At 40.6% G+C, this 13,513-nt stretch overlaps 2 protein-coding genes across 7 annotated transcripts in view; one reads left to right on the forward strand and one right to left on the reverse strand.

Annotated features, from left to right (window-relative positions):
• UBAP2 (ubiquitin associated protein 2) overlaps positions 1-13,513 on the forward strand; it is a 135,449-nt gene that overhangs the window by 30,057 nt on the left and 91,879 nt on the right. For all 6 annotated transcript variants that reach the window (XM_059142387.1, XM_059142385.1, XM_059142391.1 and 3 more), the window contains one exon: positions 11,898-12,037. In XM_059142387.1, the coding sequence (XP_058998370.1) occupies positions 11,939-12,037 (99 nt within the window). In that variant the 5' untranslated portion in view covers positions 11,898-11,938. Of the gene's footprint in view, positions 1-11,897; positions 12,038-13,513 lie in introns of those variants that run through there.
• UBE2R2 (ubiquitin conjugating enzyme E2 R2) overlaps positions 1-13,513 on the reverse strand; it is a 254,116-nt gene that overhangs the window by 28,288 nt on the left and 212,315 nt on the right. The window lies entirely within an intron of this gene.

Genomic DNA, 13,513 nt, shown 5'->3' on the forward strand with positions numbered 1-13,513 from the left:
GATCATGACCTGCACTGAAGGCAGATGCTTAACTGAGCCATCCAGGTTTCCCAGAAATACTAATATATATATATAAAGATTTTATTTATTTATTTGACAGACAGCGATCACAAGTAGGCAGAGAGGCAGGCAGAGAGAGAGAAGGAGGAAGGTTCCCCGCTGAGCAGAGAGCCCAATGGGCTCGATCCCAGGACCCTGAGATCATGACCTGAGCCGAAGGCAGAGGCTTAACCCACTGAATCACCCAGGCGTCCCAATACTAATATGTTTTAACATGTGTTGGTACTTTATGGTTAAAAAAGTGTATTTGTTCATGTGTGTTTATTCATATTGGGAGAACACTAAACTCAGAGAAAGCTCTAAAAATAGTCATGGCAAAACAGTTAACCTTGTTCCAAATAATACAACCAAAACCATAAACCCAAACCTACCAAATACCAAAATGGTTAAGCTCATAAAAAAGATTCAAAATGTGTACTGATATTGACAAAGAGGCAGATTGAAATATAGCAACTTTTGGGGTGCGTGGGTGGCTCAGTTGCTTAAGTGTTTGACTTGATTTTGGCTCAGGTCATGATCTGAGGGTTGTGGGATGGCTCAGTGAGAGTCTGCTTAAGATGTTCTCCCTCTGCTCCACCTCACTTTCCCCCTCCCCCCATGTGTGTGCACTCTCCAGTAGTAAATCTTTAAAATTAAAAAAATCAAAAAAGACATATATATTGTTTTAAGTCAGCATATTTGGCATGTGATATATTCTGGTTAATTAGGTATTTGCTATATAGTTTCTGTAAAAGGCAGTGTAGTAATGTCTGTGGCCTTTATCTAGCATTCCAGTTAACAGGACCTTTTGAGAAAATTAGTAAGTAATATTAGGATAGATAACTTAGAAAATGCTTGTCAGATATTTTCTAGCTAAAATAGTTTCCAGGGACAGTTTTCCTTGTGGATACATGAATTCGTACACTGAATTTCAGTTAGTCTCCTTTACTTTAAGATACACAGGTCAAAAAGATACCTAGAAATGCTAGTATAGTGTTACTTCATTAACCTGAGATGTATAAGATTAACAAATAGGGGAACATTGTTCCAAATCACATGAATGCTTTCTTTGAGGTCTCTGTAACTGATTTTTCTAGAAAACAAAAAGAGTTCCATTTATTGTTCTTTTTGGAATCATTGTCTCTGTTATGATTTGTTCTTTCTCAAGTCATTCTTGATTTCTAAGTTACCAAATTCTGTAGCATGCCATTTCAACAGACTTATCAAATGTCTCTTATATTGGTAACTACTGAGTAGTGAAAGGAACAAAACAAAACAAATTTCTGGTGTTGTTTATGATACTATGATTAGGAAGGCAAGTTAAATTTAGAGAAAAAGAGCATAAACTAAAATACAAATTTTATATAAGTACTGTTATATTTAAAGGAAAGCTAGTATATTAAAAGCATTAGGAAATATAATTCTAGAAATCAGTAGCCTGTTTTAGAATATTTTAAATGGACTTTGATAGGAACTTAAGGGCTTGTTAGTGTGATCTGTCCTATTTGAATTATTTGCCTTTATAGTTTGGGTCACTAGGCTATAAATGTAAATGATCATGAAACTTTGCATTTTAATTTTTCATGTTTGTTTATTAGGGCAGATTGTTCTTTTCTGATTCACAGTTTTTCAAGTATACATTACTTTACATTTTTATCAAATATTGAATATATAGAATAGAATATTTAGATATTGCTGATTGTGACATGTATTGACCAGAGATTTTATGTGAAGAAGTACATAATCAGTGATCAATATTTTTAAAATACATAAATATGAAGAACAAAATATAATCATGTACCATCACCTAGTTAAGGAAAACATCGTTACCTTTTGAAATTCATGTTCTGCTACTTTCCAGTCCCAACCTGTGAATTAGGTAAAGTGAACCCCTATCCAGAACTTTGAGTTTATACTTTACTTGCTTTTCCTTATAATTTTAACACCTTTTTTTTTTTTTTTTTTTTAAAGATTTTATTTATTTATTTATTTGACAGAGAGAAATCACAAGTAGATGGAGAGGCAGGCAGAGAGAGAGGGAAGCAGGCTCCCCGCCGAGCAGAGAGCCCGATGCGGGACTCAATCTCAGGACTCTGGGATCACGACCCGAGCCGAAGGCAGCGGCTCAACCCACTGAGCCACCCAGGCACCCCAATTTTAACACCTTTTTTACAAACAAAATTAATGATATATTTTTATGTTTCTTGAGTATTTAATGTAACCATAGTATATATGTATTTCAGTCACTTTTTTTTTTTTTTTAATATTCCTTTAGAGTATGTTACTAAGACTCAGCTAACACGTATGTGACTGTTGCCCATTTTTGTTGCTTTGTAGTATTTCTTGGTAGGAATGTATTGAAAATGGTGTTTGGATTATTGTCTTAAATGTGCTAGTTACATGTTTTTTTGGTATAGGGGTTTATATATATCTTGGGGAAGGGGTATATGCCAGGAAGTAGAATTGCTAAATCATAGGGTATATAATTGTTCACCTTTTTTTTTTTTTTTTAAAGATTTTATTTATTTTGTAGAGAGATATCACAAGTAGGCAGGGAGGCAGGCAGAGAGAGAAGGGGAAGCAGGCTCCCTGCTGAGCAGAGAGCCAGATATGGAGCTTGATCCCAGGACTTCGGGATCATGACCTGAGTTGAAGGCAGAGGCTCAACCCACTGAGCCACCCAGGCACCCCTAATTGTTTACCTTAATGAATAATGCCAGACTGTTATACCAAGGGGGGCTTGAACTTAGACCCCTGAGATCAAGAGTCTCTTACCCTTTTGACTGAGCCAACCAGGTGCTCAGTAGTATTTCATTTCATCTCATCTCATATCATCATTTCTTTTTTTCTTTCTTTCAATTTTATTTATTTATTTGAGAGAGTGAGAGGGCACACAGGAGCAGGGGTAGAGGGAGAAGCAGATTCCCCTCTTGATCAGGATGCCTTCAGGGGCTCAATCCTGTTAATTTACAATCAGCTAGTCAGGTTTTAGACAATAAAATCTTATTAGAGGGGTGCTTGGCAGGCTCAGTCAGAGCAGTGTCTGACTCGTGATCTCCACGTTGTGAATTTGAGCCCCACTTTGATGTAGAGGTTACTAAAAAATGTAAATAAACTTAAAACACACACACACACACACAACCTTTTTAGAATTTCTTTTTTTTCTTTTTCCTTAACATTATTTGTCAGGCAGAAATCACAAGTAGGCAGAGAGGCAGGCAGAGAGAGAGAGGTGGAAGCAGGCTCCTGTCTGAGCAGAGCACCTGATGCAGAGCTCGATCCCAGGACACCGGGACCATGACCTGAGCCGAAGGCAGAGGCTTCAACCCACTGAGCCACCCAGGCGCCCCCTGAGTGAACGTTTTAAAAGAGTTGGGACAGGTGTGTCTATGTGGCTCAGTCCCTTAAATGTCTCCCTTTGCCTCAGATTATGCTTCCAGGGTCTTGGGATCAAGCCCAGAACTAGATTCTTGCTTATTTATTTATTTAGATTTTATTTATTTATCTGACAGAGACAGACACAGGAAGAGAGGGAGCACAAGTTGGGTGGGGGTGGGAATCAGAGAAAGAGAGGTAGGCTTCCTGCTGAACAGGGAGCCTAATGAGGGACTCCATCCCAGAACTCAGGCATCATGACCTGAGCTGAAGGCAGATGCTTAACGACTGAGCTACCCAGGCATCCCTGAGACAAATCTTTAATGAAAAACATTATTTAAGGGGCACCTGGGTGGCTCAGTGGGTTAAGTAAGCGTCTGCCTTGGGCTCAGGTCATGATCCTAGGACATCCTGGGATCAAGCCCAAATCAGTCTTTTTCTGTTTCATGGGGAGTTTGCTTCTCCCTCTCTGTGCTCACTCTGCTCATTTTCTTTTGCAAACAAATAAAAAAAACCTTAAAAAAAAAAAAAAGAAAGAAAAATATTTCTTAAATGTGTTATTTTTACCTTTAGTGAGATAGTGAATCTTGCAGCCAGGATTGTAATAAGCTGTAGAGTCTTCTTTAGGAATGGCTATTTTCAAATTTATTGACGCTTATGGGAAAGGGCCCCGATGTTAGAGGTGGGTATAAGCAGCTCTTAACCTGGTGACATCATCTATGCCTTGAATAAGTGGACTCTAGATTAAAATCCAATTCTTTTTTTTTTTTTTTAAACATTTTATTTATTTGACAGAGAGATCACAAGTAGGCAGAGAGGCAGGCAGAGAGAGGGGGGAAGCAGGCTCCCCATTGAGCAGAGAGACTGACTTGGGGCTTGATCCCAGGACCCTGAGATCATGCTCTGAGCTGAAGGCAGATGATTAACTGCGCAAGGCATGCAGGCATCCCTTGTGGATATTTTAGCAAGGGATTTATTCATCTTTACCCACATCTCCCTTGAGTATTCAGTTAAGTTGTGATTCTGAATTTCTGTCGTTTGATTTGCTTTCATGGTAACACATAGATCACAATGCCACTATATGATTTTTGCTTTCAGTTGGGATCTTCCATGTTACTCCTCAATTCTTTTACTTGCTTTCTGTCAATTTTCCCTCATAATAATCTTAGTAACTGTCCCACATAACTGTCACACATCTTTGCCATTTTCTTGGATTCCTCTGTCTATCCCCATCTAGTATTCCTTCTCTGCAAATGTTTTTATCTGTTTTACTAAAAAATTAAAGACCAGTACAACAAAGTATATTGATTATCTCTCCTAATCATAAAAATGTAGCTGCTGTTATGCTTCTCTCTTTTCTTGATTATGCTGGGCATGGGTACGGATCCCTCTTGTCCAAGTGGATCATTTTATCTTCACTGTTGTTGCAGTGTATTGCCTCTCAGTTACCTCCTCTTCAGCCCATGCATATGTCTCTCTCTCTCTCTCTCTCTTAATTTTTTTTTTTTAATATTATTTATTTTTATTGAGAGAAAAAGTGAGATAGAGAGCATATGCAGGCTGGGTCAGGGCCAGAGGTGGAGGGAGATGCAGGCTCCTCGCTGAACAGGGAGCCCAAGGTGAGGCAGGGCTTGATTGCAGGACCTGGAGATCATGACCTGAGCTGAAGGCAGTCACTTAACCGACTGAGCCACCCAGGTACCCCCTCTCTTTTTAAAGTTTGCTTATTTATTTTGTTCATAATCTTTGCCCCCAGCGTGAAGTGCACTCTCGACCTGGATATCAAGACTTGCATATTCTACACACTGAGCCAGCCAGGTGCCCCTAGGTCTCTCTTATTCAGTAAATATATATTAATTGTGTGTACTACCCATGTTAGGCCCCAGAAGAGCAAGGGTGATGGGACAGAAATAAACACTGTCCTCAAGGGACTTTCTGTATATTAGACTTGCTCAGTGTTCCCCCCCCTTTTTTAAAGATTTTATTTATTTGAGGGTACAAGATGGGGGAGGGTCAGAGGGAGAAGCAGACTCCCTGCTGAGTGGGGAGTCCAGTGCTGGGCTAGATCCTGGGACTCTAGGATCATGAACTGAAGACAGACACTTATTTTTTTATGATTTTATTTATCTGTCAGCACAAGTGGGGGGCTGCAGGCAGAGGGAAAAACAGGCTCCCCACTGAGCAAGGAGTCTGATGCGGGATTTGATCCCAGAACCCCAGGATCATGACCTGAGCAAAGGCAGATGCCCAACAGACTGAGTCACCCAGGCATCCTGGAGGCAGACACTTAAAAATGACTGAGCCACCCAGGCGCCCCAGTGTTCTTCATCCTTGGAAAACTCTACTTTGATGCTCTGTGTCTCGTAGCTACCATCTCTTTCAAGTATGTTTAGTTTACTCTCTCTCTTCCTCACTCACCTTCGCTTTTTCCTCATCAGCATCGAGGCTGTATTGGTAGTAGTCACCAGTGACCTCCTAGTTTGAGTTCCAATGGACATTTCATTCAGTGATTTAAAATTCTTTTTTTTTTTTTTTTTTTAAAAGATTTATTTATTTATTTATTTGACACAGAGAGATTACAAGTAGGCAGAGAGGCAGGCAGAGAGAGAGAGGAGGAAGCAGGCTCCCTGCCGAGCAGAGAGCCCGATGCGGGACTCGATCCCAGGACCCTGAGATCATGACCCGAGCCGAAGGCAGCGGCTTAACCCACTGAGCCACCCAGGCGCCCAGTGATTTAAAATTCTTGAAATTTAAAATTTTCTTCCATGTTACTTTACATGGTAATTTTAAACGTTGCTATTTTTCTGAGTGGTTGTAACTCATGAAAAATGAGGGAGATGGTGAGGTGTGGTACAGATGGACTTCGGAGCTCGATTCTATGTCTTATTTTCATAGTTAAGACTTCTGTCTCTTCCAGCCTGTTCTCTTCTAGTTTAGGGTTATAAAGGCAATGGTTATTTCATAATAGTACATAGTTTGGTTTGTAAGCTGTGTACCCCAGGAAATAAGCAGTTAAGACTCCCTGTATTGCATCCTAATGGTCTGTGTAGAACCTTTCTGAGCTTTTCTTTTTTAAAAATATTTTATTTATTTATTTTAGAGAGAGTGCGGGATCGAGTGGGGGTAAGAGCAGATGGAGAGGGACAAGCAGACTCAACATTGAGTGCAGGCTTGAGGTGGGGCTGGATCTCAAGACTCTGAGATCATGACTTGAGTGGAAATCAAATGCTCAACCAACTGAGCCACCCAGGCTTCGTGAGTTTTATTTCTGATTCTTAAAATAGGGATTATGCTGGGCGCCTGGGTGGCTCAGTTGGTTAAGCAACCACCTTCCGCTCAGGTCACGGTTCCAGAGTCCCAGGATCGAGTCCTGCATCAGGCTCCCAGCTCCATGGGGAGTCTGCTTCTCCCTCTGACCTTCTCGCATCTCATGCTCTCTCTCACTGTCTCTCAAGTAAATAAATAACAATCTTAAAAAAAATAATAAAATAGGGATTATGCCAAGTTCTGTAGAGTAGTTTTGAGGATAAGTGGGAGTAATGTATATAAAAATATTTAACTTGGTAGTCAGCACAGAGTAAATTTGAAAAAAAAGTTTTGTTGTTTTCAGCACGTTCAGTATGTCCAAGGTAATCCTTTTCTTATTTGGACTTATTCCTGAATCTCACTCTCCAGAAGCTGTCATTTCAACTCTTAGGTGTTTCTTATGCCTCCCCTTTTTTTTCTGTTTATATTTACACTTCTCTTTTATCCTCCCCGTATTATATAGTAATTTTTTTTTAGATTATTTATCTAAATAGATAGCAGAGATCACAAGTAGGCAGAGAGGCAGGCAGAGAGAGAAAGGGAAGCAGGTTCCCTGCTGAGCAGAGAGCCTGATGCGGGGCTCAATCTCAGGACCCTGGGATCATGACCTCAGCCGAAGGAAGAGGCTTTAACCTACTGAGCCACCCAGGCGCCCCTCTATAGTAATTTTTGGTTAGATCAGTATTCACTGTCCATATTATTATAACCATATAAATGTTATAGTTGAGCCATATTGCCTTTTTTTTTTTTTTTTTGACTTAACAATTGTTTTTTTCCCACAGTCCTTAGATTTCTAGGTATTCACCACTGATGATCCTCTATACTTTCTTTTGTATGTGCAGATTAACTTCTAAGCATTCTCAAAAACATTTTCTTGGAGGCATCTCTGGTAGCACTCTTCCTATCCTCTGGTTAGATTTCATTGCTTCAAGGCCTCCTAATAGCTGTATTCTTGATCTTTTTTCACTGTAATTTGTGTGAACCTCCTCCTGTGTTCGACCCCTTTGTTATCCAACCCCCCCAATCTCGGTAAGCAGTCATCTGTTTTCTCTCACTATAGTTTTGTCTTTTTCCTAATATTAAAAAAAAAAAAAATAGAATCCTATTGAATCATAATGAATTGGAGGCTGGATTCTTTCATGTACATATTTGAGGTTTATCCCAGGTATGTTTAGCAATAGTTCATTCTTTTTTATTGGTGAGTAATATTCTGCTATGTGGTTGTGTCACAGATAATTCAGCCTTTGAAGGACATTGGCTTATTTTCTGTTTTGGGGGATTGAGTAAAGGTGCTGTGAATATTCAGATGGTTTTTTAGGAAGGTGGCCCATGGTCGTTCCAAGGTATAAGGGAGGTTGTGAAATTATGTTTTGAGGTTTTTGCCCTCTTCACTAGAGGATCACAGGGAGAAATACTTTGTTGTGAGTTGGTATTGGTGGGTAGTTCATAGTGTTAATTGTAGATAGCTTCTCCTTGATTTGTTCGTTCCTGGAGTGTCCTGGTTTTCTGAGTTACTGTGTATGTGTGTGCAACTTGCTTCTGTCTTTTAATTAAAATGTTTTTGAAGTTTTTTTAAAAGATTTTATTTATTTATTTGACCAACAGAGATCACAGGTAGGCAGAGAGGCAGGCACAGAGAGAGATGGGGAAGCAGGCCACCCGCTGAGTAGAGAGCCTTACGCAGGGCTTGATCCCAGGACCCTGGGCTCAATCCCAGGACCCGGGGCTCAACCTGAGCTGAAGGCAGAGGCCCCAACCCACTGAGCCATCCAGGCACCCCAAAGATTTTATTTATTTTTAAAGAGAGGAAGTGAGTGTACAGGGACAGGGATGAAGGGAGAGAAGAGAATCCTTAGAAGACTCCCCGCTGAGCACAGAGCCGGAAGTACAGTTTGATCTTATGACCCCAAGATGATGACCTGAACTGAAATCAAGAGTCAGGAAGCTTAACCAACAGGGTAGGATGCTTAACGACTCAGGTGCCCCTGATTGATAATTAAAAGTTTTTATAACATTTAAAAATACTTATTTAGGGGTGCCTGGGTGGCTCAGATGGTTGAGCATATGCCTTTAGCTTAGGTCACGATCCTTGGGGTCCTGGGATGGAGTCCCATATCAGGTTCCATGCTCGGCAGGGAGTCTGCTTTTCCCTCCTGATCTCTCTCTCTCTCACTCTCTTTCTCAAATAAATAAAATAAAAGAATTACCAGGGATATAACTTTTAAAAAATTATTTATTTTCAAGAGAAAGTGTATTCATGCAAGTGGGGTTGGAGGGGCAGAGAGAGAGAGAACCCCAAGCAGATTCGGTGCTCATCGCGAAGCCCAACGAAGGGCTCTATCCCACAACTCCCAAGATGGTGACCTGAGCTGAAATCCAGAGTTGGATGCTTAATTGACTGAGGCACCATGTGCCCCATTTAAAAAAATTTTTTTAAAGCTCTTCTTAATCTATTTTAGAGAAAGAGCATGAGAGAGAGCAAAAGGGAGGGGCAGAGAGAGGAGAGTCTTAAACAGACTCCGTAGAGACCTGTGCAGGGATTGATCCCATGACCCTTGAGATCACAACCTGAGCAGAGACCTGTGCAGGGATTGATCCCATGACCCTTGAGATCACAACCTGAGCTGAAACTAAGAATTGGACGCTCAACCAACTGTGCCACCCAGGTGTCCCCTGATTGATATTTTTTAAACATTTATTTATTTATTTTTAAAATTTTGTTTATTGACAGAGTGAGCACAAGCATGGGGATTGGCAGAGGGAGAGGGAGAAGTAGGTTTCCTATGGAGCAGGAAGCCAAACATGGGTCTTGATCCCAGGACCTTGGGATTATGATCTGAGCAGAAGGCAAGTGCTTAACTGTCTGAGCCACCCAGGTGCTGTGCCCTATTATTTATTTATTTTATTTTTTAATTTTTAATTTTTTAAAAGATTTTATTTGACAGTCATATCAAAAGTAGGCAGAGAGGCAGGCATAGAACGAGGTGGGGAAGCAGGCTCCCTGATGAGCAGAGAGCCCATAGTGGGGCTTGATCCCAGGACCCTGGGCTCGATTCCAGGACCCTGGGGTCAACCTGAGCTGAAGACAGAGGCTTTAACCCATTGAGCCACCCATGAGCCCCTATTTATTTTTTTTTAAAGTGGGGTCCTTGCCCAGTGCGGGGCTTAAACTCATGAACCTGAGATGATGAATTGGATGCTCTACAAAACGAGCCAGCTAGGCATTCTCCCCACCCCATTCCCCCTTTTTTGGATTTTGTTTTTTGAAAAGATTTTGTTTATTTATTTATTAGAGAGAGAGAGCGCGCGCACAGAAGCAGGGGAAGGGACATGGGAGAGGCATAGGGACAAGCAGACTGTGCTAAACCTGATGTGGGGCTTGATCCCACAATTTAACGATATAATGACCTGATCCAAAAATCAAGAGTCAGGGATACTTAACTGACTCAGCCAGTCAGGTGCCCCTGTATAATCATGTTTTGATGGCATATCATATTTAGTTATATGCTTAGCTCTTTGTAACTGTCTAGTATTTGTCAACTGAATAAGGGAGAATGATATGCGCAGTTGTTTTTGTCTCCTTGGAAGATGTACTATTTGTAAGTGGGTTTGTCATTAGATATAGCTTAATCCTTGACAGCACACATTTTGAATTGGATTATTGTCAGATAAAATCTTGGCTGGATACGTGTTGGATACATGTTTGGGCTCAAACACCAACAGTAAATGGAAAGAGACAAGAAACTACATGTAGTGTTAACTGCATTTAGTGGTTAAATAAATACTTATTAAGAACAATTGGTGATATTTAAGATTTTTGTTTGGAATTGCTGTAATCATACCATGGACTTTGATTTTATTTTATTTTTAAAGACTTTATTCATTTATTTGACAGACAGAGATCACAGGTAGGCAGAGAGTCAGGCAGAGAGAGGGGGGGGGAAACAGGCTCTCTGCTGAGCAGAGCCCGATGTGGGTCTTGATACCAGGACCCTGAGATCATGACCTGAGCTGAAGGCAGAGGCTTTAACCCACTGAGCCACCCAGACACTTTATTATTTTTATTATTTTATTATTATTATTTTTATTATTTTTATTATTTTTTAAATATTTTATTTTTTCAGGAAGCCTGGCTGGCTCAGTGGGTTAAAGCCTCTGCTTCGGCTCAGGTCATGATCTCAGGGTCCTGGTATCAAGACCCACATCTGCGGAGCAGAGAGCCTGCTTCCCCCTCTCTCTCTCTGCCTGACTCTCTGCCTACTTGTGATCTCTGTCTGTCAAATAAATAAAATCTTAAAAAAATTTATTTTTTCATGGGGGATAGAGATGCAGGGGCAGAGGGAGAAACAGGTCCCTGTTGAGCAGAGAGTCTAATGAAGAACTTGATCTCAGGACCCTGGGAGGATGACCTGAGCTGAAGGTAGATGCTTAACTGACTGAGCCACCCAAGCACCCCTTTATTTTTAGTTTTTAAAAAGATTTATTTTAGAGCACAAGTGAGTGGGAATGGAGGAGGTAAGAGAGAGCTTTAAGCAGACTCTGTGTTGAGCAACAAATCCACCTGGGGCTCGATCTCACAACCCTGAGACCACGAACTGACCTGAAATAAAAACTCCGATGTTTAACCAACTGCACCACCCAGGTGCCCCTAAGATTTTATTTTATTTTTTGTTTTTTATTTGAGAGAGAAAGTATGGGCAAAAGAGTAAGTGAGAGAGAGCTTGAGCTGGGGGAGAGTCAGATGGTGAAGGGCATACAGATTCCCCACTTAGCAGGGACCCTGATGCAGGGCTTGATCCCACAACCCTGAGATCATAACCTGATCCGAAGGCAGACACTTAACTCACTTAGCCACTGAGGCCCCCCTAAGATTTTATTTTTAAGTAATTTCGGCATGCAGTATGGGACTCGAACTCACAACCGTGAGATCAAGAATTGCATGCTTCACTGTCTGAGCCAGCAAGGTGCCTCAACCATAGACTTTTAGATAGCATTAGTAAAATTGGCTTAATTGTTACTAGGAAAATACAAAATCCTAATGGGTTGTTTCTTGAGAATTTGTGTTGTAGAGAGCTGTTAGGTTTTGTCTTGTATTTCCTCCATATTCCTGAATTTTATCCTTGTGTTTTACTATGGTTTTGAAGTTTTTGCTTACTACCATTCCGGCTTTCTTGCAGATTTTCTATTTTGTACATACGTTATTTTGTATATACTGTATATGATGACTTCAGTGAGCAGTGACCGTTCACGAGGTGCTCGGGAAAAAACACAGATTTCAGCGACACAGGCATCACAACTACAGAAACAAGTAGTACAGGTAAGTTTTTGTGGACCTCTTGTTTTGTACAGAGTTATGTTAATTAGAGTGCACATACTCTCCTTTGTTGGTACCATAAGATTTTGAATCTTGTTTTTAAAAAGTAGGTTGTATTCAGTGGGAAAGAGAAAATATCATGATTCCGGTACTGTTGGACATTGTTTCTTATCTATTTGATTGTGAACTTTTTCCTCTCCCTATTAGCATCTAGGCTATCTCCTTTTTCTTTTCCTTTTTTTTTTTTTTTTAAATGATTTTAAGTAATTTCTACACCCAATATGGGGCTCGAAGCTAAAGCCCTGAGGTGAAGAGTCACATGTTCTACTGATTGAACCAGCCAGGCACTCCTCCTTTTCTTTATTAACCTAGGTATGTGCCTGAATGTAATATGGAAATCCAGGATATATGGATAGTTTATGCTCTGAAGTAGAGAAATCGGTGAATTATATAAGAGACTTACAAAAAGCTGCTTTTTCTTTCAAGCATTGTTAGCTGGGGAACGTCAGTTAATATTAAGATGGATGTTTTTTTTTTAAAGATTTTTTTTTATTTATTTATCAGAGAGAGAGAGAGAGAGAGAGGGAGAGCGAGCGAGCACAGACAGACAGAATGGCAGGCAGAGGCAGAGGAAGAAGCAGGCTCCCAGCCCAGCAAGGAGCCCGATGTGGGACTCGATCCCAGGATGCTGGGATCATGACCTGAGCCGAAGGCAGCTGCTCAACCAACTGAACCACCCAGGCGTCCCTTAAGATGGATTTTAATTAACAAGGTCAATATAAATAAAATGTTTAATGTTAAATAGTCCCTCCTGGGGCGCCTCGGTGGCTCAGTCAGTTGAGTGTCTGTCCCTTGATTTTGGGTCAGGTCATGATCTTAAGGTGGTGGGATTGAACCCTGTATGGTTCTCTGTGCTCATGGTCTGTCTGCTTGAGATTCTTTCCCTCTTTCGCTCTGCTGCCCCTAAAATAAATAAATAAAAGAAAATCTTAGATAACAAATGGTCTCTCCTTCTGAATTTGTTTATATTATTACTTTAAATGATGTGAGATAAGTTAAATAAAATGCTAAGTATAGTGCCCGATACAAGATTGAGCATTTTATAGATGTTATTGAGTAGATTTGCAAACCTTTTTTCAGAGGTCCATCATAAATTTCAGATTGGTGATTTGACCATGCTTTGATAGCTAATTACAAGGTTTTTTTTTTAAGATTATTTATTTATTGATTTATTTGACAGATCACAAGTAGGCAGAGAGGCAGAGAGAAAGAGGAGGAAACAGGCTCCCTGCTGAGCAGAGAGCCCGACCCCAGGACCCCGAGGTCATGACCTGAGTGGAAGGCAGAGGCTTTAACCCACTGAGCCACCCAGGCGCCCCTACAAGTACTTTTTTTATAATCAGTCATAACCAAGTGCCCTGTGGATGTTAAGGGACACAGAGAGTAGACTATTGTTGTTTTATATTTTTCAATATAAGG

This window comes from Mustela lutreola, chromosome 12 (genome assembly GCF_030435805.1).
Source record: "Mustela lutreola isolate mMusLut2 chromosome 12, mMusLut2.pri, whole genome shotgun sequence".
NCBI classification, from domain to species: Eukaryota; Metazoa; Chordata; class Mammalia; order Carnivora; family Mustelidae; genus Mustela; species Mustela lutreola.